Genomic DNA, 27,897 nt, shown 5'->3' on the forward strand with positions numbered 1-27,897 from the left:
AAGGAAATTTCAAACAAATATTTAACACAAAATAACATACATTTTTAAACGTTTGATCTTCTAGTAGCTGAAATATACCCTCTATGAGAGCTTTCCCTTGACTTGATTAAACGAAATAACTAAAACAGAGTTGTTTATTCATTCATTTATTTCATATTTAGCTTCACAACGTAAAAACATATATGCTGCAGGTATATATGCCTTTAAGATCTGGTAGTGTGGTTATTGAAACTGTCAGTATAAATATATCTGCGTGTATGAGGTTGTGATGGGAACACTGTACATGTTTGGAGAAACGTACACATTATCACACTGACTTTTGTATATTGTTGTGGATGTCGTGCATGAACAACAGTACACAGAAAAAGCCTAAAATCTGCATGTACAACATCAGTGTCTATGCATGCTAAACTTAACTTAAAAGGCACAACGGCTGTGTGTCAATCGCATTATTTTGTGTGCAAGACTTTCTGAAGCAAAAACTTACTCTGCAAAACAAAGTTTAGTATTGCCATATGTTTATGGGTTCAAGTTGAATAGATTCCCTTATTTGTGTCTCTTCGTGAAAGTCATAGCTTAAGATACTGGTTTATTCATGATATTCAGTACATCATCCAAAATGGACGGGCCCAAGTCAAGTTCGAGGGAGAAAAGTGATCCTGTGATTTGTGTGAGCGATTCCTGTGACTGGCTTTTGCTTTTGGAGATTTCAAAGTCTGAATCGCATAGACGACCCTCTTCCACACCGCTGTCTCTGTCCGCCCAGTCGCCCTTAATGCCGAACATATCCTGTTCATACTGGAAGACAGAGTCGCCGTTGTTACCATTGTTAAAGTTCCCATTGGCATCACCGTTCCCATTAACGAAGACGGACAAAAACGTTTCAAGCTCTTTTTCACTGCTGTGCATCTTTTTCATACATGACTTCTCAGTCATCTCCATGCGGTCGATCAATGGTTCGTCCTCCTCCGGGACAGGACTGGGGTCACTCCTGAAAATGCTGATAGACTGAAGCAGAGTCTCCATCTGTAGGATTTCCAGATCTTCAGAACCGGCTGGAGGAGTGGATGGCTCAGACATGTTATCGTGGGTCATGGGAAACACGGTGGTGGAGATCATTGGTAGAGTCAGTGCTTGGCTTCCACCTATAGTTGGGAGCGAGATTGCATTCTTCAAAACTGGCGATGGAGTTTCGACGTAAGATGCATCAGATGCGCTGTTAGCTCTTGTGAATTCACCGTGAAGGCCATATTGAGGTCTAACACGACCTCCTTTTCCTGGTAGAAGCTCAAAATTTCCTTGCAGGAACGACATGTCACCGAAGGCATCGCATTCACCACCTTTTCCAATGTGAATCGTGTGACGAAAGTCCCCAAGAGGTGGGCTGATCATATCCGGGGACAAAATGTCCCTCAGACGACATTTCTTTCCTTTCTTACTGTAGTTGGATTTCAGGTAGATGGGTGTTTTGGCAGGCATGCCTGCTGTACAGTCCAGTGGTTATGGAGAGGAATGGGAAATGCTGTGGAAGTTCAGATCTCCTCAGCTGTGTGGTGACCTTCTAGAGCCTTGCAGTTAAAGGGCACAAAGGGGTTACATTCTCAGAGAGCAGCTGTTTTAAATGCCTGTCAAATCCTCGCTGAAGATAATCCAGACTCGGTAAGTCAATTAATGCCCTTTACCTGGAAAAATGGAGAAATAATTTAGTTTCTTTGTGCTCAACATCAAAAATCTTTATTGCTTTATTTTCATTCATTCATTCATTCATTCATTCATTCATTCATTCATTCATTTTCTCTTAAGCTTAGTCCTTTTATTAATCAGGGGTCACCACAGCGGAATGAACTGCCAACTTATCTAGCATATGTTTTACACAGCGGATGCCCTTCCAGCTGAAACCCATGACTGGAAAAGACCCATACACTCTCATTCACAAACATACACTATGGACAATTTAGCTTACCCAATTTACTTATAGCGCATGTTTTTGGACTTGTGGGGGAAACCAGAGCATGCGGAGGAAACACATGCGAACATGGGGAGAACATGCAAACTCCACACTACCAACTGACCCAGCCGAAGCTCGAACCAGCGACCTTCTTGCAATGAAGCGACCGGTTTCCTCCACAGTTCAAAGACATGCGCTATAGGTGAATTGGATGAACTAAATTGGCCATATTGCATGACTGTGTGTGTGAATGCGAGAATGTATGGTGTTTCCCAGGACTGGTTTGTGTTCGGAAGGGCATACGCTGTGTAAAACATATGCGGGAATAGTTGGCTGTTCATTCCGCTGTGACAACCTCTGATAAATCAGAGACTAAGCTGAAACAAAATGAAAAAATGAATGAATGTATCCTGTGAGCAAGAAACACTTGAAAGCTTGATTTTGCCTGGATGTTGATCCAGGATCAAGTTAATCAATAGAGACATGTCAACTTGTCTGGCATTGTGGAGCAGTCAACGTTTTATCAATTCATTCAATCAATTTTTTTTTTCAAAATAACCACAGTATTGAACAGCCTCTGGTTGTAAAAATCACAGAATTTTAATTTTCAGAGGAAATGGGAGGACCTTTTACAGATGAAAATGCGTTCATTTGTGTTTTCATCCACTCTGGGGTGATTTTGAGTCTTAAATTGGCCACAACCTTCTCTGTGTTTAACGAAATGGAGTTATTTTTGGTGGCCAATCTCATTTTGACACATTTAAATATAAATAGGGCAATATAATAGGGCAAATTTACAACCCTTTTGTTATGTTTGTGGCTGTTTTTTTCCCCACTGACTTCCGTTATAATTACATCTTTTGGATTGCAAAGCCATGACAGCATATAATCATGCATTCATGATTGTTGCTGGTTTCTCTGTTGGGAAGTGGTAAATTTTAATTTTTTTCTGTTGATCATCAGTTGCAATGCAAACAAAAAAAATCATAGTTTCTGCCTTCAATATGTGTGTGTGAAACAGAGACATTTGTGCACTTATCTTGATATGTCTGAGAAAATCTAATTAAGCAGCTCAGCTCTCAAAACATAGTAAGTGTATTCATGCTCCATGGTAAAATTGAACAGTACACAAGGGTTAACTCACTGTTAATATAATATTAAACTACAGTATGGTTACCTGTTTAATGTCACATAAGCTAATGCCTGAGTATTGTTATTGCATTTGATTTGAAGTGTATTACAGATGCACAGTCACCGACTCTTTCACAGTTCCATTAGACCCGTTTAACTGTTATTAGCATCTTAATTCATCGAAAGGTGTGAATATCTTGATTTTTGAATAAATGTACATTTATGCAGCTTATATTCTATTATCGTTGCATCAAATTACAAAAAAAACTAATTATCGCTTATCTGAGGTGTTTATAATGCAGCATATAAGGGTGGGACAGTAAATTTGACATTGTTCTCTCTTCTGGCTGCCGTTATCAATCTCGCACATTTTTTTTTCTTTCGTGCAAACACTATCATGGCATTTTTATTTTATTATTTGAGCATATAGGAACACTTAAATGTACTTTCTGGTACTCTCCCATTCACTGCTCTAGAGTTTACCCAAGTATGACGACTTGCACTGCTGAGATACCAGAAAATGTGAAACGTGCATGGAAAGAGACACTGAGGCAGCAATGTACAGTATATATACTACAAGGCTGCTAAAGTTGTTTAACAGTTGTTTAGCATAGTGGTTGTTTGCATTTGTCAGACCCCCTAGTTTTTTGCGATTCTGCGATCGCTGAATCCAAAGCAAAATCAACAAAAAGTCGTAAATTTTTGCGATCCTGCTAAATTCTTTATTTAAACGCTAAATAATCGCAAAAAAAATGTAATTCAAAAGTTCGCCCTTAGCTGACGATTGATTATAAAGCATGTTTGGCATGCTGTCCCAGGAGAGAGCCCTGAGCTCGTGAGATCCTCGAGCCCGGGGCTCCCCCCTGTTGCAGGGCGAGAGGGGAGTCAGAGTTCAGGTAGGTCTCGAGAACTCCCCTGCTTGATAATGGTAGATGTAGATTATAAATGCTATAGAGTGAATACTGGATTCAACACTTGTCTATAAAGTCAATTTAGTTTTGTCAATTTACTTGTTTTTGGTTTGTGGGAGGAAACCGGAGAGCCCGGGGAAAACCCACGTAAACACAGTGAGAACATGCAAACTCCACACAGAAATGCAGACTTGGTCAGGTAAGATCTGAGCCAGTGACATTCTTGCTTTGAGGCAATGATGCTAACATTTGGCCTCTGTGCTGCCCTGACAAGTAAATGGAAGGAGTAGGGGTGGAGGGGGATTCTTCAAGATGAAGATGGCTAAGGTAAGATACTCTGGTTATTATACTCTGGTGATTTAGGAATCTGATTGGTGAATCATGCGTTAGCTAATGAGGACCAGCTGCTATCAATCATAAGTACGTGCTCCTCTCGAAATTAGTTTATAAATAAACCTTACATAATCTCATAAAACATCCGATTCCAAACCTTATAATAAATTAAGTTAGCAATGAATTGTTTTACATGACTTATAGATGTTGCATGCGCAGCGGATGTGATGTAGTTGACTGTCTCTACAAAAATCGGAGTGTCTCACTTGCACCCTCACTATCATTACATTACATGAAAGGGCGAGTGATTTACATGTGAAGTCAATGCAAAGATGAAATTAGACATCCTGTGGTGCAACTCAAGTTAATAACAGCATAAATTGAGCGTTTCGTGCATTTGACGTGCTTCAGACAGCAAAAGAAAGTGGAAGCAAACATCTAACAAATAGAGCAATGGAACGGACAGAAGAGCAAGCAGCTTATAATGATTGAGATTGGTTCAAGGTTGATTGAGATTGGTTCACACCCGCTGGGCGTGACCGAATTGAAGGACATTATTTTTACATATGTGGCTGGTAGGCATGTGCCGGTATCACATTTTCATGCTGCGATTAATTGATTGAGCTTTTATCACGGTATACGGTATTATCATGATATTGTAATTTTACTAGAGAAACAGGTAAAAAAAACACAAAAAACTTCAATAACAAAACTTTAATAACTTTTTAATTAACTAAAAGTACTTCAAACATTTAAATACAAATAAATATAAATAAAACAATACACAAAATAAAAGTAAACTTGAGCAATTATATCAAAGTGAATGTGCAAAAGGGAAACCGTCTTCGTAATCCCTCTGCATTTTTTTGGAACCCAAAATATTTCCAAACTTCTGACTTTAACCTTTTTAAAGGGGGATAAATTGTCGGCAGCGTTCCTCCTTATCAACTCATATTCTATAAAACACAAAAGCCATATATATGAAATAAATAAATACAAACTTTAATCTCAATTTAATTTCTGTATGCTGTCCATAAAGATATTTGTTGAGTTCTAAAAAAATACACTATTCATTCATTTATTTTTCTTCGCATAAGTCCCTTGTTTATCAGGGGTCGCCACAGTGGAATGAACTGCCAACTATTCCAGCATGTTTTATGCAGCAGATGCCTTTCCAGCCACAACCCAATATTGGAAACCACCCATACACACTCATTCACACACACTCATACACTACAGCCAATTTAGCTTATTCAATACACTATTGACTCAGCCTATATTCAATAATAAACATAACAAAAACTGCCTGCTAATGCATGGGTAAATCTTCAAAGGGAACAGTGTTACATTTTAACCTCTTTCACCTCATCCTGCTTGCTGTTTCACTATCTAAACAATGAAAACATAATATAAGTCAAATTTGATTCATTTTGATATTATGATTAACAGACACCAAACAGCCTCGTGTAGCTGCATATTTTTATGAGCATCATCTTCACACTGCATATTTATAACAAAACAGGCTTAAATATAACTGTCTCCTTTCATTTCCATTGAAAAGAATGAACTTTACCCTGTCTCTTTTGCAGAATATCAGTTTTAATAACCAATAATGGCCATTATAACAGTATAACGTACATTAAATTTAAACGATAAAGGTTAGCAATCAGTCAATGTGCAGAATCAGTGTATGTGGTTACATAAATTAATATATTAGCTTATCTTTGCACTCAGCCAAAACAGTTAACTGAGAACAAGTGATTCAAAAGACATAAGAATTGTTAGATAGAGACAACAAGATGAATTCAATATCACGTTTAACAACTATAGTGAGATGAGATCATCCAGCAGATGAACTGTCTGACATGCACTATACTCTGACCTGGGGTTTATGCTCACCTGCTGAACTAGTGGCTGCAGCTCTGGGCAGAGAGTGTGTGCTCACGAGATTTGCGTTTTTAGCCATGTACTAGAATGAACAGAGAACTTTTCAGAATCGCTAAATGAAACGCCGGTGTATTTCCCGCGATTTCTCTGCGCCTCCCTTGCGTTTCTTCTCTCTGACTCTCGACTATTTTGACAAATACACACAGACGACGCACGCTCACGCGGAGTCCAAAATAGGAGTTTGTGATTGGGCCAGCCCAATGTCAATACCGAAAAGAGCCAATGGGCTGCAGGGTGTCACATGGGCCGGCCCGGTCTGTCTGTCCGGGAAAAAAAAGCATCTACTTTCAGAGAGTCACAGATCACAGCAGCGTCAATCAATAAGGCAGAAAAAAACGATAGGCTGCTAAGCCTTTTATGGGCCGATCAGATCATAAGACGATGATCAGCCCGGCCCAAAAAGTACGTCGGCCCACCGGGAAGTGCCCGGTCTGACAGATGGCATGCGTGTGAGGATTATAGTGCGGTGGCAGCGGCGGCGCGCACTGCGCACACAGGGCTTCTACATGCGGGGATTGTTTACATCAGAGTGCGCATCAGTTCTGCGCAGCATATACGCAGTTTTTCTTCAAGCGGTTGATGGAAAATAAGCCAAGGCGCGTTCTAAGAATATAAATTCGGATCTATTATTTTTCACGGTATTTTGAAGTGCCCGCGATAACAATATCGTGCATATTCATTACCGTGATTTATCGCATTACCGAATACCGGCACAAGCCTAGTGGCTGGTATTATGATGTGCATCAATGATTTCGCTTAACTCTTTCCCTGCAGTTATAAAACACTTCTCTGCCATTGACGAGAATTCTGTAATCTGTATTTTAGGTATATTACGGTAGGGGAAGCCATAACGCATGTCCTGATTGATGTACATGATGTCAGGTGCTTTGGGGAGTGAAATCCGAGAAAGAGAAAATAAGATTGTGGAAAAAATAAGAGTTCCTTTGGCTTAAACTCTACCAGTTTAGATCTGTTTAAGATCTTATCTTGACAAAAAAACAAAATAAAGAAGCTTTATTTTTATGATTTATGTCATTGTCATAGATTTAGATTGCACACCACACATAGGATTGTACCTCACCTAATATTGTAAATAAGATATCATACATATAATTGTTTTATATTTATATATATTTGTTCATCGCAAAATTGCCCGCAAATTTCTGGGAATCACCACAAAATTATCGTGAAAAAATATGGGGTCTGATTTGCAAGTGGTTGGTAAGGTGTTCTGCTGAAAAGAAACATTTCATAGATACATACAGGCTGACTTACAGACAGACAGATGGACAGAGAGGTGATCTACATCTAAAAATGTTGATTTTACTAAACAAGAATAATCATAAAATCTATTGTTGTTGTTTGTTTCAAAATGTGTGTTTACATGTTATAATTAACCCCACGTGTGTCAAAAAGCTTTAAAGATAAAGAAGGGCTTTCTAGAGATAAAGTAGAAACGGCAGAGTGTTTGGAGAGGCTTAGAGAGAGGAGGACTGGGATAGACTGATAGGAGAAAGAGAGAGAGAGAGAAAGAGAAGGGGGTAACCACATCATAAGAGAGAAACTTCTTGACCATTTATGGACATATTTCCTTTTGAGAGGCCTTTAAACACTGACCCTCACCGACAGACTGCAAACAATCACTAAAGCAGCGACCGGGCCATGGCTAGCCAAATATGTACGACTGAAAAAACATGCACATTCCCTTGGCAGCAGAGCCCAACATCCTCTCGCTCCTTTAAGACCTGCTTCAATAAACCGTTCAAGACCCGAGGCCTTTCTCATTTCTACTGAAGACCTGTATCTATGGTGATTCAACAACACAAAGGTGATACAAGCAAACTTCTGTCATAACACTCCAAAAATATGACATCTTATGTGACAGATTTATTTCAAACTATGTGTTAACTTTAAGTGATTTTAAAAGGACAGTTCATGCACGAAAAAATTACTGTTAATTTACCCATATTCAGGTCATCCCATATACAATAGGTGACTTTTTTGTCTTAAGTCATATGTTAAAAATGTTTAGTCATTCATAACATGCAAATCAATAAAAAAACATGAACAGGCAAAAAAAAACACACACATGATCCCTGAAGATATGTAATTATAAGAAGAAAAGATCTTATTCAGAGTTTTATCACCTTTTATTAGCAAACCATTCATAGCTCATTCACTCTGATTGTTGTGTTGTTTGACAGAGATACCAATCAGAATGCTGCTGCCTTATATGAAAAAGTCGTTAACATGCTTTTTTAAGGCTGTGGATTAAAGATAAAACTGTTAATGTGCAGTTTTTTCCCCCACAGACTGATAGTTCTGCTCCAAAAGACCTCATATCATAAGGAGCCAATAAGATTAATTTAGCTTTGCCTTTATATGCTTTTGACTCTCAAAACGCTAGCCTTCAAGTCATCAAGAACCACATTTTTTGATCGTTTAAAAAAATTATATGTAAAATAATATACAGTCAAGCCCAAAATTTTTCATACCCCTGGCAAATTCAGATTTAAGGTTACTTTTATTCAACCAGCAAGTTTTTTTTTTTTTTTTTAATTGGAAATGACACAGGCTTCTCCCTAAATATAAGAATAATAGGATGTACAAGAGGCATTATTGTGGAAAGATATGTTTCTCAGTTTTTATTTCCCTTTAAACAAAAATTGGCATGTCTAAAATCAGGGCTGGACCTCGAACAAAAAATTGGCCCTTGCATTTTGGGCCAGCGTGGCCCACTACATACAATCAAAATGCTAGCTATCTGTGCATGCCCTTGAATATGTTTACCAACTCCTATTCTGTAAAAGCACAAAAGCCATATATAGGAGATAATGAGAGTTGACATTAAAAGCTTAAAAAATCTATTTATTATATTAAAATTATAATCCACACTGGAAGTCCATCTTGTATGTGCCTGTGTGTTTTGAGGGAGCCTATATTAAATAATGAACAACAAAAGCTGCTTGCTGACGCACACAGTTAAGGCTGAGTAACAAAATAAAGATAAATAATAAAAGCAATGTGTCAGAGACCCTTAACAAATTAAACAAATCAAAACATAGCTTAAAGATTTTATATAGTCAGTCAAATGAACTTAAATGATTAAAAAATGCAACAAATATTTATTTGGGTCCAAACTACAAAACCAAATTTAAAACAACTTCAGCATTAGTTTTGCTTAAGTTGCACACTAGTTTGATCATGTATAAATATCATGCTTCTGTTTCTCTGTACACGCTGCGCAAAATAGGAGCTTGTGATTGGGTCAGCGCAATGTCAATAAAGAAAAAAACCAATGGACTGCAGATTATGTCACATGGGTCAGTCTGTCCGGAAAAAAATATCTTACTTTCAGAGCGTCATAGATCACAGCATCCTCAGTTAATTAAGCAGAAAAAAAAATGATAGCCTGCTAAGCGTTTTGGGCCGATCAGAATATAAGATGATGATCAGCCCGGCCTAAAAAGTAAGTCGGCCCAGCGGGAAACTTTGCCAGATGGCCAGTCCACCCTTGTCTAAAATGATTCATACCCTTTGCAAACTGTCACAGTCTATGGGAAAATCCAAAGTTCTATACGCTTATTTCACATGGCTGCCATTTTAAAAAATGTAATCGAAGCTTCAGTGGGACGTAACCCAGAGGTATAGGATCAGCACTGTAAACATTGCAACAACATGCTGTGGACTACAGTACAAACTTCCAGCTGTTGCCGCTATTTCAAAGTGCAGATATGGTGTAAACATCACTTTAATATCATTCAGTTACGTTTAAACAATTAAAAGCTTATTAGGCATCAAACAAAATCATAATCTCTTTAAGATTAATATGCTTAAGTGTCCTCCTAGGCTTCAGTTCATGGCATAGGTAAACACCATGGTTTGTGGAAAGTCGTAAGGCGCTGAAAGAGGGGCGGAATTAAACGAGATGATTAGACATTAAAAGCAGAGAGCGATTGGTCCATATTTAAAATTTTTGTACAGAGAGGTCATGTTTTGATTTTTGATTGGTCTCATGTAGTCACATGACCAGAGTTCAGCAAGCTTGAGCTTGCATTTTTGGTTTGTCACATTTGTTTGCAAATGAACGGAAGTCTATGGGGCAAAAAGTGCAGTGTGACCCTGGCTTAAGTCAAAGGAGTTTACAAGTGGCTGCTCACAAGTCAGAAAAGGGCTATAAGACCATATCTAAATGTTTTGAAGTTGCAGTGGCTACAGTGCAAAGTATTAAGTCAGAATTTGCCAGGGGCATGAATAATTCTGGGTTTGACTGTATGCATATTATGTATAAATGTTTCATTTTCTACTAAAGAAAAATATCACCTACTGTACGTCTTAGATGTCTTGAGGGTGAGAAATTTACGGCACATTTTCTTTTTTTGGCGTAAACCGTCTCGTTAATCACCTCAGTCCTGCAAAAGAAGAAATTAATTATTTTCACAAAAGGTAGCCAATCAGAAACTCTCTCTTTATGCTAATTGACATGCTAAATATTCATGTCATTCAAATGTTTCTGGATGTTTTAGTCACATTAATTCACATTCATAAATGTTAATATAAAACTAAAAATGATACACTTAAAATATATATTTAAAAACCAAGTAGCATCTGTGTCCAAAACCAGTAGGACAATATCAGCCTATTAAAGGATTAGTTCACCCAAAAATGAAAATTCTGTCATTAATTTCTCACTCTCATGTCATTACAGTCCCCTGAGATGTTTGTTCAAATTAAGATATCGTGAAACATTCAAAGTTGTCAGTGTTAGTTCAAGGCTTGGGTTTCACAAGAGCACTGTGTACTGTAACACGGTTATTAGTATACAAAAGTATTCTCATAACTTCATAACATTACAACTTAAGTTGTTTTCTACTTTTCACATGACAATTGAAGATGCAGTTTTATACTAGTTGTTTTTCACTTTGACTTGGAAAATGTTTTCTATTTTATAAGGAATTTAGCTTTTAACATGAAAACTGAAATGTGACCTTTTTAATCACAAGATGTCTTCATTTTTAGCAATGTGTGCTTTGATTTCAGTTTGAAGTATTCAATAATTCAATCCTTCAATTATTTTATCATCACAAAGAGCAGTAATAGTAGCTTATTTATATAGCACATTTTTTCTGAAAGTGCTGAATACAATCAACAATAATTAAAATGACAAATCAAATAATACACTAACCTAACTAAAACCTAAAACCCCTCAACATTCAGAAAGCTCAAAAGAGGAAGATGAGATTTCAAGGTTTTTAAAAACATTTAAAATTGGACCGTGTCAAATGTGAAGTGGAAGCTTATTCCAGCACTTTGGGGCAATAATAGCAAAAGCCCGATCCTCTCTTTTGCTTAAACTGGGTCCTTGGTACTGGCAAAAAAGACTGATCCGATGACCTTAATGACCTACACTCTCAGAAATAAAGGTATAAAATGTGTCACTGGGGCAGTACCTTTTCAAAGGGTAAATTTTTTCTTCCTAACAGGTTTATAAAGATACATATTAATACCCAAAAAGTACAAATGTGTATTTCATAGTACCTTAAAGGTACAAAAGTGTACCCTAAAGGTACTACACTCTCAGAAATAAAGTTACACAAGCTGTTACTGGGGTGGTACCTTTTTCAAAATGTACAAGTTTGTACTTAAAAGGTCCATATTGGTACCTCAAACGAATATATTAATACCTAAAAATTTTATGAGGAACACTTTTTTTACTTTTTAGGTACTAATATGTTCTCTTGAGGTATTAATAACTGGCGTACCGTTTATTTCTGAGAGTGTAATGTCCTAATGGTACAAAAGTGTACCTTTTGAAATGGTACCACCCCTGTGACCTTTATTTTTGAGTGTGTTCTGGGCCTGTGTATGCGTAGGAGATCTGATGAAAAAGAAGGTGCCTGGTCATTTAAGGATTTATAGATAAAAATGAATAACTTCAAATCAAACTAAATCAATCTGGAACCTGACAGGCAACCAGCAAGGAAAGAACACACTCTTTCATTAGAAAACTAATTCTAGTCGGGGGAACAAGCAAAGAAGTAAAACATAAAATAATGGTTCAGTAATCAGATAATCAAGGTTTTTATTTTAGGTCATACACTGAAGACGCATGGACTGTTTTTTATCTTCATTCTGAATGGCTGTTTGACTGCCCCTCTAAAATACCCTGGCATTACCCTCTGATAACATGGAACCACCGCAGTATTTAAGATGAGAGTCTGAGCGATGTCACAGCTCGGTGATCTACATCTCGCAAAGGACCCGATAGAGACAGCAAAGGGAGGACGCTGTTTACAAAACACTAGAAATTCCATTTCCTCAGAATACACGGCTGTCCTGCGGTAACGTCCTAACAAATCACAGAGCTGATAAACAGCAGGAGTAAGATGAAAGTAAAGCTGGAGTACAGTATATGACAATGATGTGGTCTGTTTGAGTCTGTATCAATGGCATTATTCTGTTCATCTTTTTTTCCCCCCCGGCTCAGAGGTCGCTGTGTGAGTTCACAGGGCTTTAAAAGCATTTTTGGACACTGATGCAGTGAAACACAAATAAACCTCACTGGAGCACTGAACGGAAAACTATTTTTAAACGTGACAAGCATCATCGGGATGGCTGAAGAATGTGTGGCTGCATGAGTGTGTCTGTGATAGAGGATGTGTGTGTGTGTGTGTGTGTGTGTGTGTGTGTGTGTGTGTGTGTGTGTGTGTGTGTGTGTGTGTGTGTGTGTGTGTGTGTGTGCGTGTACCCGTGCATGTGTGTGTGTGTGTGTGACATTTGGTCCCCACAAGTATAGTGATGGCAGTAAATTTTGACCTTGCGGAAATATATATATACAAGGTCCTATTCATATAAGGTACACACACGCAAAAATATGTGCATAATATGTTTTTTTTTTGGTACACACAATAAAAAATGTATATATATTTCCGCAAGGCAAATTTACTGCCATTGCTATACTTGTGGGGACATTTGCAAAATGGACATTTAGACAAGTACAGTATAGATGTGTGCAAAATACGTTTTTTTTTACGCCATTAAGCAAAAGGCTCATGAATCACACAGAATACATTTTTTTGAAATGTAAAATTGCTGATGGTGTTGTGTTTTCAGTGATGGCTTTAGGGGTAGGGCATATAATATACAGTGTGCATAGTATAAAAATCATAACGTTTATGGGAGTTCCCCATAAAGAAAGCTGTACTAGTGTGTTTGTGTGCTCATTTCAAAATTGTCACCGACTCCAGATATGCCTTTTTATTATTTTAATATATTTTATATAAAATACATATACAGTATATATTTTATGGTGTTTGTTTTGCATATTCAATTTACTTTCTATAGAAATAACAATAAATTATGCAAAACTATATACGACTAACTCCTAACCTAACCCTCACCTAACCTGACCATATAGAATGAACATTAACTAATATAATTTAAAACTTAATTGTTTGTTTTTACTAACATGTCGTGTAAAAATAGAGTGAAACAGTAAAATAAAGTGTAACACATTTCTGTAAAATATTTTCTTTCAAAGCATATTTTAGCAATCTCTAAAAATTCCCAGAAATTTGTTACATTTTATTTTTAATCAGAATCAGAAAGAGCTTTATTGCCTGGTATGTTCACACATACTAGGAATTTGTTTTCGTGACAGAGCTTCTACAGTGCAACAGCATTACAGAGACAGGACAAAAAACAGATAATAAATATATTTTTAAAAATAGAAGTAAGTAGTGAGTGCAAATATACAGATTGACAATTGTATGTACATGTTTATTACTATATACAACGTTATATGTGCAGCTGTTATGTGCAAATTGGCATGTAAAGTGTGTTGGTAAATAAGTGTATATGTGTATAAAAGTGTATGGCAAGTAGTGATGTTGGTTTCGCCATTATTATCATCAAGTGTTCATGAGATGGATTGCCTGAGGGAAGAAACTGTTTCTGTGTCGGGCTGTTCTGGTGCGCAGTGCTCTGTAGCGTCGACCAGAAGTTAAAAGTTCAAAGAGGCAGTGTACTGGGTGTGAGGGGTCCAGAGGGATTTTGGCAGCCCTTCTGCTCGCTCTGGATAAGTACAGTTCTTGAAGAGTAGGAAGGGTTGTACCAGTGATTCGCTCAGCAGTCCGAAGTGTTTAAGTGTTATCTTTGTAATATTCAGTGAAATTTACTAGAAACGTGTGAGCTAAAAATGTGTTCTACTCCAAATGTTTTTTAATTTAACCAAAATTTACTTTTAAAAAGTGTATTAATATTAATTTAAGTATATTAGTATTCATAGTTTTTATAATAATATTAATAATATATTTATTTTTTATTTACTGATTTTAAAGATCTTAAATTTTCTGCTTGCTTTTTTAAAAATAATTTAAATATATCTATATAAATATATTGAATCCTCCAATTAGGATTTTTGCTGCCAATACAAAGTACTGATTCCTTGTCATGGTGATCGGTTGCGATTCTGATGCTTCAACCTTTATAATGCATTAAACACATTTTCCCTCTTAGTATGGACCTTACCTAATGGAATAAATTAAGGATGCTGCATATAATACCTTAAACATGTCTCTTAAAGTACCCGCATCTCTTATAGTACCGATCGAGTCATGAAATGTGATTATCAGCCGATACCAATCTTCGGCCGATCAATCGGAGCATCCCTAATATGTATATATGTTTTAATTTACAAATTTTAAAGATCTAATATTATCTGCTGTCTTTTTTATTAATAATATATATATATATATATATATATATATATATATATATATATATATATATATATATATATATATATATATATATATATATATATATATATATATATATATATATATATATAATGCCTAACTAGGCAGGTTAGGGTAATTAGGCAAGGTATTGTATAATGATGGTTTGTTCTGTAGACTATTGGGAAAAATATAGCTTAAAGGGGCTAATAATTTTGACCTTTAAATGGTTTTAAAAAAATTTAAAACTGCTTTTATTCTAGCCAAAATAAAACATATAAGACTTTCTCCAGAAGAAAAAAATATTTTCAGACATACTGTGAAAATGTTCTTGCTATGTTAAACATCATTTGGGAAATATTTAAAACTGAAAAAAACTACTCAAAGGGGGCTTATAATTCTGAATTCAACTATATATATATATATATATATATATATATATATATATATATATATATATATATATATATATATATATATATATATATATATATATTTTTTTTTTTTTTTTTTTTTTTTGCTGTCATGGCATGATCAAAGCAAGCAGGTGTGTGAACCCATCGACCGGCTAAAATAAATCTCAAAGCGAAGTCCAAATAATGCTAATGTTAGGTTAAGGGGTTATAAGGTTAAGGTTAATGCTATGGTTAGTCAACTAAAACCCTAGCAGGTGTGAGGTATCCCATTAATTCGTCCAATGTCATGACACATTAAACAATAACAAACAACGCCATTCAATTCAGCAATCAACAATCATGCTGAGATTTAGAAGAAGGGCAGCTGCCTCTCACACCCTCTCGATATGGGTTTATCTCAGGGCCATATCCTGCCTTCATTTACAGTCTGGAATGAGTCCAGGGGGGCAAATGTTGCACATCCAAGTGGCCTGACGCCCGTTTAGATGCTGAGATGAATCTGTCTACTTCCCCCCTTTTCCCAGGGGGACCCGAGTCATCATCACACACCCCTCAGAAGTGCATGTCAGCGGGTCTGCAGTGTGTCGCATGTCTGACAGATCCAATAAGCTGAATACTGGGCTACAGCTAATAATAGTGGAAGAAAATAGGAGTGAATTGGGAGAAAATTATGATTTTATTTACTCTCTCTAGTGTTGTTTTTAAGCCAGAATAGGTTTCTTTCTTAAAAGGAGGGGATAGCAGCATTCAATTTAAAAAAAATATTTGGGCCGTGCAAGTAAATGACTTTGTTCAAGCTACTTATTAAAAATGAGTTGAACACAATTCTTAAGATTTTTTTGGGGACAACTTAATTGTTTTATGCTCAATCCACTCAGATTAGTAAAAAACTATTAAGTCAAATTAATTGATTTGTGTTGGGACAACATAAAGGAATTGTGTGGAACCCAGCATTTTTTACGTTGATTAGGTGGACCATATTTTTTAAATAAACTATATTTTGTTCTAGGGCTGTGCAATATGATGATATAAATATTGTATGGAAAAAATAAGAAGTCTATTGTTAAATATTATGCTCCATTGTTTTATCATCGTGTCACAAGATACATTGTTTACGGTAATACTTTTTCATAATTTATATGACAGCAATATTGCACATTACGTACACATACAACAAACGTGAATAACAGTGTTGTGAGAGTTGCTATCTTGAAAGTACAATATTTACATTTTGCATTTTAGTGATTTTTTCTTCTTCTGTTTTTATGTTGGACCTGTAATCGTTAGTTTAGGAAAAGTTTAGGAAAAGTGTGTAAATTCATTCATATTTATATTATATTTCTACATTTTTAATCCAAATTTATTCTGAAGTTCTAAATAAAGTGAGTATAAACTTTAATTTAAAAACACTAGTCCCTTGGTCTATATATATATATATATATATATATATATATATATATATATATATATATATATATATATATATATATATATATATATATATATATATGTATATATATATATATATATATATATATATATATATATATATATATATATATATATATATATATATATATATATATACTGTATACACACACACACACTACACTGTAAAAAATTAATCCGTAAAAAAACGGCAGCTGTGGTTGCCTGTACTTTACCGTTAAAAATACGGTACAAACCGTAAAATTCATTTATTTTTACGTTAAACTACCGTATTTCATTAATTTATAGAGGTAATATGTCTGTATTTTGAATTACCAACATCTACACATCTTTTGTTACACAGTTAGACACGTTAGCACACCCATATGCAGGTGGTGATGAGGAAGTTACATAATGAACCAATGTTACTCACAATCAACTTTTCCCACAAGCAGAAAAGTGTATCAATATATAGAAGGTGCTCAGTGTCATTCACACAGCTACTAAACACCAGTATAGTAACATGCATAAATTAAAGTTATGAAATAAACATTGTTTATTAACATTAGATGTAACATAAATTTCTAAAGTACACTGACGAGGAACAACTAAAAAGATCCACAGTAATGTCAAAAAAAAGCAAAAAAATGATGTGCCATACAGGGAATTCTGGGAAAGTCAATTTACAGTTATTCGCCGTATATATTAAGGAAACATATCGTTAACCAGGTTACGGATTTGTACTGTAGCGTTTTTACAATTTTTTACAGTTGAAATCACGGCCAGTTTTTACAGTGTATTAATTGATTGAACTTACAGGAAATGGTACTATAATACAGTATATGTCCTTATCAGGATATGAGATGATTTATATTGTGATTTGAGATTTTTGTAATATCGCCCAGCCCTATTTTGTTCTATAGAAGAAGGAAATTAGTATAATTATGGAATGACACGAAGACACTAAGGATTGACACTATGAAACCAAAGACTATAGAGTACACAAGACGTGTAACTCATATAGTTTTGAATGGGGAAAAGTGTAACAGTCAAAATGGTTAATAAAGCCCATCTACTAGTAGAGGAGCCAATCATTGATCGCTTTATTGTGAATAAAACCTGCCTTCTAGTACAGAGGCCAATCATTGATCGCTATAGAATGACAATACTCCGGGGGAAGGGCTCGGACCAGACATGAGTTTCTGCAGATTTTGTGTGATTTGGACAGATGTTGTTTAATTTTATTGATGATTCCTAATATGAAATTCAACCCTAAACTTGGCAAGCAGTTTTGGAGAATTTGATGTTTCCTCATTCACACAGATTGCCCAGGCATACTGCTCGAGAGGTGTTTCAAAGATGGCCGCTGAGTGAAATGACTTGCCTTAAGGGACTTTGATGAAACTAAGTCAAAATTCCATTTGAAATGTACTTGCAATTAATGAGACAGAATGAGATGAGGAAAAAATGGAAAAGCAAGGATAAACTGCTACTAAAAATGGACTAAATGTGCCACAATTAAGAGAAAAACACTAGAAACTGAACAAACAGATTGAGTAAAGGGTTAGAAATTAAAAGACTGAGATTTGAACTGCCATACAAGCGTCAAATAAAACAGTTTGCTACAACTTGCGACTGTAAACAGAAGCTTGCCATGCTTGCCCCGTCTTAAAGTTCTTATGATTTGGAACTGACAATTGAGCAATGCTGCGTGCAAAAGTTGACACGGTGTCTTAAAAATATGGCACTCCTGTGCGAGGCTCTTCAAAAGATGTGAGACGCGAGCATAATGGGCATGCACATCCATCAAATCTGTATTTACATTAAAAAAAATTATAGAAAAAAAGCACATTGGAAATCACTGAATGGCCTAAAAGAATAGCCATAGACACTAAGTTTGGAATGACATGAGACAAATATAACTAATGAAACCAAATAAGCAAAATAAGACAAGAAAATTGAAGAAAATAGCCATACAAGCCAGACAGGGACTGAACTAGACAGACGGAATATGAGTGATAAAGTGTGATAAATTAAGATGAAAGGTGTCGGAAAGTGTCTAAATGTGGCATCTGGAATGAGACAAAATAAGACTAAGTTCACACTTGAGGTTTGGTTCTCTCATTTCATTTCATCTAAACCAAAAAAAGAAAATGAGATAGGAAGCAAGTTTACGATGTCTATATTGTAACTATATACGAAGAGAAAAGTAAATACTATATACAAATGGAAAAACAAATGTTTGCTGGAGCATTCAGTCATTTTTATGGTTGCAATTATAATATTTGATGTAGTGTGTCATTTTTTGCTATATTTAGCATGAATTTAAATGTATTATTTTTCATTTCTAAAGACATTCTGTGACTAAAATATTATTTTAATGAATATATCTGTTTAAGAAATCTGTTATGTTCAAGTGCACCTATATATATATATATATATATATATATATATATATATATATATATATATATATATATATATATATATATATATATATATATATATATATAGTGATCATTTTCTATTTTTGGTTTGTTCCATTCATATTTAAGCAGGCTGAGGTTAATCTTTTCAGGGTTTTTTTTGCAGTCTTTACAATTAATCAAATAAACCGCACTAACAGAACAATCTCACCAGTTACAAGTTAATCAAATCTGCGAAGAGTAACACCCCTTAAATTAGATTTTACATTTGAAAAAGACCAACTGGGGTGAGAGGTGAGATCAGAGGCTGCATTGCACTGTCCGAATGCGGATATCATTACATGGTGTTGGCACTCAGGAAATAACTCACGTGTGAGTATGTGGGTCACATTATTATTATTAGAGCCAGTGATCTAAACAAGTGCAATGATGACATTCCCACTGCACACAGAGATGTGTTAAGACTCTCTTCAGCCTCGCAACTGCACCTCTTTTAATTCTCCCTCTGACCTATTTTAACCATAGCCTTTTTTGGCTGAAAAAGAACAGATCAGCCGGTCCGATCCTAAAAGTTGCTGTTGCCAGCAAGTCATGTTTTCATCCACCTATTTTTATGTGCATGTTGAACTATCACATAACAAAATGCTAAATGTAAATGCAAGATGCACATAATAATGCATGTTTTGCATTAAAAGGATGTTTTGTCATTCAGCTGTTTTCATCTCTCAATAGGGAAAGTTCAAACAAAAGAAGAAGTTCTGTCATCGTTTACTTATAATGCAAATTTAGATATTCTGAAGAGTGCTGGAAGCCAGTAGCAACTAGCCATGTTTCCATTCAACTATTTTGATTCACATTTTAAACTATCTCACAAAAAACGCTTGAGGGAGACACCAAGATGCGCATAAATTTTAAAAAATGCACAGATAAAACTTTTTATCAGATTACACATTTACTAAATGAATTCCATTATGCGCATTAAAAAAGTCATCAGATTTCTTTTTAATAGCTCATGTGATAACAAAAATAGGCACGGTGGGAGAGCATTAACAGACAAACCAGGGGATCGACCACATTGTAAAATATCTGCAATGCAGTCTTGCTCATTTTAAAGTGCCTCAGCCAAAGTCCATCATCAAAGTGGTTCAGTATTATTATCTCACATAACTGTCCTGAGCATCTGCACTCTCCAAACAGCGTCTCGAGCTTCTAAAAGCCACTGTGTGTTCATTGCATTTCCTTTTCTGAAGCGCAAGCAATTAATTACCCTGTTAGACATTTTGTTGCAGTTTTGTGGTAACTTACTGGCAGCACTGTTGTCATTTTACAGTAACTTACCAGTAAATGTGTTTTACAGTAGTACGGCCCTACTGCAATTTCATTTCACAGTAAAATAGCCTTTTTTTTCACAGTAAAATAGCAAACTCTTTTTTTATGGTAAAATACCTTTTACCACATTTAAATTTTACAGTATGACAATTTTTACAGTAATTTTACTGTAAGTTATTTACATTTTTAAACTAGCAGTACAAAAACTTTTTATTATTTACTATTGAATTTAAGAGGTTCCAAACAAGTGACTATTTTTTCTTCATTTCTGTCTTCAACTATTGTAGCAGTACTTGATTACTTTGATTACAGTAGAATACTGAAAATTCCTAATATGCAGTAAGTTACTGTAAAAGTTTTAAAATGGCCAACAATGCATTGCATATTTCAGTAGTGAACTGCAAAGGATGTATGTGGTATTTTACATGGAATTCTTGCAGTAAATAACTATAAAATTGTGGTAAAGTCTTACAGTGTATATAAGAAAAAGGTCCACAGTGGCATCTAATACCACAGCAAATATATAGGTATATGACTATGCTTTATTAGCCAATGTTTAATGCGATATTTCAGTTTTGCACATTAGCTTTAATTCGCATCTTTGGATGGAAACATAGCCAGTGATGACGCTGCATTTAAACCACATCTGCATCATTTGGCTGCTCTTTTTTACAGGTGCAATCTCCCACAGCGTGCATGTCTAGCTGATCCCAGCCGGTCAAGCTCTCCTCTCTTGGGTGGTTGGGGGGTTTCTCCTTCTCTTTTGGGTGTTTCAGGCCTAAGCTTTCAATCTTTCAAATTCCTCCGACCACAAATGACCCTGTTGGACAATGTTCTAGATGATTAAAGGCAAATACCGCACTCGGCCCAATTTGAGGTTTCCAGTGTGTTACATAAAGCAACCCCTAATTACACTCTGGGTTTTGCTGCCGCTTTTGGAGGAACCAGGGTGGAGCGAGGTCTCTTTCGCCTCAGCTTCGTGCTTTTTACACCCTGTCATCCACCTCCAAGGCTTCTGTTCTCAAGCTGCTGTTGTCTTTGGCGTTCTGCATGCTATCCAACTCTGTTGGACGCAGGAATGTATCCGAGGAATTTCAGAAGCTCTGGTCAAGCAGTCGAGGAAGAAGAACCAGGTGTCGGGTTGCCTTGTGCTTCTCGGCCCATGTTTTGTGGTGCGAGGGAATTTGCTCAACATATTCTGCAGCGCCAGATCTCGCATATTGTAATGACAGCCATGTGCAAGCAGTTTCATGAGACTAACTAGCAAATAACAGCCACATGGTGGATGAGTTTGACAATTTCTCAATCTTATGTTATCTGTTAGAGTGTTACACACCGTATGAGCATATGCATGTCTACACTGTTAACAGCTTCCTGTAGAATCTACAGTAAGTTACTGGCAGCAGTTCACCAGTAACTTACTGTAAATCATTTACAGCTAAAATACCGTATTTGCATTCAGAGCGCCATTTATGTTGATGTATATGCATTTACAGTGTATATTTATATATATTATACACTGAATATATTTGGTGTACATTAAAATATACAGTCATTTTCATTATGCAAGTTTAAAATACAGTAACATGCTGCATAAGTGTCCTACAGTAAAATACAGTTCATATTACAGTTAAATACTGTGTAATCTATTGAAATCATTAACAGTATAGACATATTCTGATATGATAATGAGAACGCACAATATTGATATCATGGGCATTTCAAAATATCATGAATAATTATTTATTATTTCATGTTTTAGAGTGCTTTTTATGAATATTCATAACAGTGACAAATAACTGGAGACTTAATTGGTTAATTAGCTTAACAGTTCAAACATGAACATTTTCACATGTTAATCTGGCCTACTACATGCTGAAAAATTTATTGGAAATACTATTTATAGGGCTATTGTATATTAAAACTGCACAATAAGGCTCCAATAGTTCACATTAGTTAATTTAACTCTCACTAGCTACGTTTCCATCCACCATAAAAAATTGATTAATGGAAACGGCAAGATGCGCATAAATTTTGAAAATGCGAATAAAAAACATATGCGCATAACAGAGTAGGATAAACTTTTTATTCGATAAGAAAAGATGCGCATAAACTGCAATGGAAACACTTTTACCGAACACATTCAATTATGCGCCTTAATAAGGTCAAGTGATTTTGTTATAAGAGATCATGTGATGATAAAAATGTGTGTGAATGGACAAACCAGCAGGCTGAGCACACAGTAAGACATCTGAAATGTTGTTTTGGTCATTCTAAAACTCCTTAATCATTTCAGTATTAGTGTTATTATCAATGACCTCCAGAATCAAGTCTTTGCTCCGTGTCTCACACCTTCAAACGCCACCACACGTTCACTGCATGTCTTCTAAGCGCAAGTCACTTATTATATGAAGAAAAGATTCACACTGCTTGTCTTTTCACAGCAAATTCGGTGTTTACTGTTGATATTTGGCGCCAGATAATCAGAAAGTGACGATTTTGTTTGCGTTCACTCGTTGGATGGAAACGCACGTCTTTTATGCAATCCAGTTTTGTGCATAAAGTTAATTTTTGGATGGAAACATAGCTAGTGACTGGGACAAGTAGGTGATGTTAACCTCTTATTAAATCCTAAGAACACATTTAAATCATAGTCGTAATCTTATCACAAATCATAATTGTTAAATAGTAAAATTCTATTGTATTTTTAACTAATATTAACAAAGTAACCAACAAGTCTCTCTTTTTCACAACTGATTTGAATCAAATAGCTAACGTTTACTTTAACGTTAATGAGACTTCATTGTAAAGTGTTGCCAATTGTACTGTAATAATGCAATACATTAATTTTATATATTGTTTTGTTAATATCCTATTTAAAATAATGAGTAAAAAGACTTCATTTTGAAGTGTTACCAATTGTATTTGACAATAGTTTTTTAATTGAATTGAATTTAAACATTTGTTTTCGCTGAGCATGTACAGTGCTCAGCATCTATTAGTACACCCCATTTTGAAAATGAATATTGTTATCCATTTCCCAGTGAATATGGGCAATATATATATATATATATATATATATATATATATATATATATATATATATATATATATATATATATATATATATATATATATATATATATATATATATATAAGCAGATATACACATTAGAATAATATTTTAGTCACAGAACATCTTCAGAAATGAAAAATAATACATTTAAATTCATGCAAAATATTGCAAAAAAAAAAAGACAAACTTCAACATTTCAACAAAATTGTATATATTTTTTTGTTTCTCTTGATTTTTGCTACTTTAAAAATTTTTATTTAATATTTTTTCCTAACATATAAATTTGGGCTACTAATTTTTGAACCATTATTGTAAGTCATTTTGTTAGATTAGCTCCAGATTTGGCTTCAGTACTGACTAAACTAATGCATATCTACAAATATAATATTGTAAAGCTTCCTATAGAAAATATTAATTTAAATGAGAGATTTGTGGGGGGTGTACTCATATACGCTGAGCACTGTATATACAATAATGCAATACATTAAGTTTATATTGTTTTGCTAATATCCTATTTAAAGTAATGAGTCTTCATTGTTTACTCTAAACATGTAAATGCTATAATGCAGTACATTAAGGTTAAAGTAACCTTTTGTGCAGCTTAGTTCAATATCATGATAATATCATATACAAGCTTAATCGCAACGAGAAAATCTGTTGCACACATAAGCCTACAGTATGCATGTCATTTAAGTCATTTGTTTCATGCACGTACAGAACGCAATGCTAGAAATCCATTTTTACCTGCAAATAAATGGTTCCCTGTTATCCTCACTCTGCGGTTGCCGTCCTGAAGGTGTCTTGACCTAAACTGTTAGTCAGCTTCTGGGTGGTGCAGTGTGTTGCCGTTTTGGTCTGCTCTCTCACTCTCTCTCTCTCTCTCTCTCTCTCTCTCTCTCTCTGTCTCACTCTTTCTGCCCTTGAGGCTTTGCTTCTCGCAGGCAGGACGTCTGCTGGACAGCTGTTTGAGAATTCCTCCTCTGAAGCGGTGCGGCGTGTCTCTGCTTTGCTTTGCTCCTCCTTTCTCTGCCTGCAGCACCTGTCCCTGCCTGTCTGCGGCGTTGAAATCCAATTCTCTGGTCTTCTGAAACCCCGACCCGCCGGAGCTGCGGCAGTATTTCCTGGAGAGACAGACAGCGCTCAGTCACGGGAGGACGACGAAAACCAAGAGTGTGTGGAATCTCTCCTACTGTAGAAGAAATACACCATCCCTCCTCTCCCTTTTTTTTAAACCTTCTCACTCGCCACCTTCTTCCTCACACTCCTCTCTCTCTCCCACACACACACATTTTCTCAGTTTTCACACTCTTTTACCACCTCTGATTTGCTCTCTGATTTCTCTTTCTGCGTTCTGTTTCTGCTGACCTCAGCATCTCTACTTCATTTGTATGCACAGCATTTACCATTACTGAATCTGAGAGGTGAAGTGCAACCAGGCTGGATAGATCCACAGATGTACACTGTAAATAGTTTTTAACAGTATTAAATTGTAATATGAACTGTATTTTACTGTAGGACGGTTATACAGTATGTTTCTGTATTCTAAAGTTGCATTGTGAAAATGACTGCATATTTTACAGTAAATATATACAACAATGTAAATACTTACAGTATACAGCAAGGTAAATGGTGCTGTAAATGTAAATACAGTAGTTTTGCTGCAATTGATTTACAGTAAGTTACTGGCGAACTGAACCTTAATATGAACTGTATTATACTGTAGGACAGTTATGCAGTATATTACTGTATTTTTAAGTTGCATTGTGAAAATGTCTGTATATTTTACAGTAAATATATACAACAATGTAAATACATACATTATACAGCAAGGTAAATAGTGCTGTAAATGTAACTACAGTAGTTTTGCTGCAACTAATTTACAATAAGTTACAGCCAAACTGAACTGTAACAAACTGCATTTTACTGTAGAACAGCTGTGCAGCATATTACGGTATTTTGAAGTTGCATTGTGAATATTACTGTATTTTACAGTAAAGATATACAGTACTGTTAATACATATATAGCAAGATAAATAGTGCTGTAAATGTAAATGCAGTATTTTTGCAGTAATTCATTTACAGTAAGTTACTGTAATATGAACTGAATTTTACTGTAGAACAGTTATGCAGCATGTTACTGTATTTTGAAGTTAAATTGGGAAAAACACGGTCTTTTACAGAAAAGATATACAGTACTGTAAATACACATACAGCAAGATAAATGGTGTTGTACATGTAAATAAATGTAGTAATTTTGCTGTAATTTCTTTAAAGGAATGTTACTGTAGATTCTACAGTAAACTGTTTACAGTGTATATATAGATAAATAGATACTTACAAGCTGATTCTTTTTGCAGCTGCACTGTAAACCTCTGTGGAGCTTAATATGGTTTTTAAGCAGCATATTACTATATTTTAAAGTTGCATTGTGAAAATGCCTATATATTTATTCATTTTATTTTCGGCTTAGTCCCTTTATCAATCCGGGGTCGCCACAGCGGAATTAACCGCCAACTTATCCAGCACTTGTTCTACGCAGCGGATGCCCTTCCAGCTGCAACCCATCCCTGGGAAACATCCATACACACTCACTGACTCTCATACACTAAGGACAATTTAGCCTACCCAATTCACCTATACCGCATGTATTTGGACTGTGGGGGAAACCGGAGCACCCGGAGGAAACCCACACGAACGCAGGGAGAACATGCAAACTCCACACAGAAATACTAACTGACCCAGACGAGGCTCAAGCCAGTGATCTTCTTGCCTGCGTTGCCAAAATGCCCATATATTTTACAGTAAATATATACAAAACTGTAAATACATATACAGCTAGGTAAATGGTGCTGTAAATGTAAATACAGTCATTTTGCTGTAATTGATTACTGTAATACACAATGAATTTTACTGTAGGACTGTTATGCAGCATATTACTGTATTTTGATGTTGCATTGTGACAATTACGGCATTTTACAGCAAAGATATACAGTACTGTAAATACATATTAAACAAGATAAATTGTGCTGTAAATGTATTTTGCTGTAATTGATTTACAGTAAATTACTGGAGATTTCACAGGAAACTGTTAACAGTGTATACATAGATAAATCGATACTTGCAAGCTAATTCTCTTTGCAGCTGCACTGTAAACCTCTGTGGAGCTTAATAGGGTCTTACTGTAACAATATGGTCTTACTGATGAGCTGTTTTTATTTTTATAGTATGGATATTGTTTACCAATGGCCATTAACAAATCTGAGAGCTTAAATTTAACCATGTTGGATAGATAGATAGATAGATAGATAGATAGATAGATAGATAGATAGATAGATAGATAGATAGATAGATAGATAGATAGATAGATAGATAGATAGATAGATAGATAGATAGATAGATAGATAGATAGATAGATAGATAGATAGATTGAAGCTGATTCTTCTTGCAGCTGCACTGTAAACCTCTGTTGAGCTTAATAGGGTCTTACTATAATAATATGGTCTTATTATTGTGCTGTTTTCATTTGCACAGTACAGACATTGTTTATCAGAGGCCATTACCGAATCTGAGAGGTGAAATGCAAACATGCTATAGATAGATAGATAGATACTTACATGCTGATTCTCTTTGAAGCTGCACTGTAAACCTCTATGGAGCTTAATATAATAATAAGGTCTCGTTTTTGCACTATTTTCAGTTGTATGCACATTGCTTACTAAGCAGAGACCATTACAGAATTTGAGAGGTGATATAGAATCTTTTTGAATATAAAATAATAGATACTTACAAGCTGATTCTCTTTGCAGCTGCAGTGTAAACCTCTGTGGAGCTTACAGTATCGTCACTTCGCCCTCAGCCTAAAATAGGTTACCTTGGCAACATATAGTGCTCTGCAGTGAACGCACGTTTGACAGGGATTAGGAGGGGGTGCAGAGAGTACGTCGTACCTCTTTGAATGTGGGTGTGTGTGTGGAAAAGTGTGAGAGAGAAAATGGCATAAGCACTATATATAATGAGCTTCCTGCATAGACTGCATTTTCATACTGCATACTCGAGGTGCAAAGTCAGTTCCTAAGATATTCAATATGGATAGCTTTATAGTGAACAACACATGCTTCCATTAAGACAACAAACGCATGCTTACTGAAGGAATAAACGGTAACATTTTAGTTTGGGTACCATTTCTAACCAACTAGTGGCTTATTAGCTGCTTA

At 35.5% G+C, this 27,897-nt stretch overlaps 1 protein-coding gene across 2 annotated transcripts; it reads right to left on the reverse strand.

Annotated features, from left to right (window-relative positions):
• Positions 1-130: 130 nt before the first annotated feature.
• Positions 131-27,576, reverse strand: cdc42ep3 (CDC42 effector protein (Rho GTPase binding) 3). Of its 2 annotated transcripts, XM_056470949.1 has the most exons (4): positions 27,471-27,576; positions 24,428-24,804; positions 10,598-10,682; positions 131-1,682 (listed from the first exon to the last, which is right to left on the reverse strand). In XM_056470949.1, the coding sequence occupies exon 4, from the start codon at positions 1,477-1,479 to the stop codon at positions 577-579; it is 903 nt and encodes a 300-aa protein (XP_056326924.1). In that variant the 5' UTR covers positions 1,480-1,682; positions 10,598-10,682; positions 24,428-24,804; positions 27,471-27,576; the 3' UTR covers positions 131-576. The 2 variants fall into 2 exon arrangements, with proteins under 2 accessions (XP_056326924.1, XP_056326926.1); XM_056470951.1 differs by lacking the exons at positions 10,598-10,682; positions 27,471-27,576 and having other exon boundaries at positions 24,428-24,879.
• Between the last annotated feature and the right edge of the window lie 321 nt (positions 27,577-27,897).

Source organism: Danio aesculapii, chromosome 13 (genome assembly GCF_903798145.1).
Source record: "Danio aesculapii chromosome 13, fDanAes4.1, whole genome shotgun sequence".
Lineage (NCBI taxonomy): Eukaryota > Metazoa > Chordata > Actinopteri > Cypriniformes > Danionidae > Danio > Danio aesculapii.

Bases quoted from the DNA above. Each gene is read 5' to 3' on its own strand.
- cdc42ep3 (XM_056470949.1), bottom strand. From the start codon at position 1,479: ATGCCTGCCAAAACACCCATCTACCTGAAATCCAACTACAGTAAGAAA.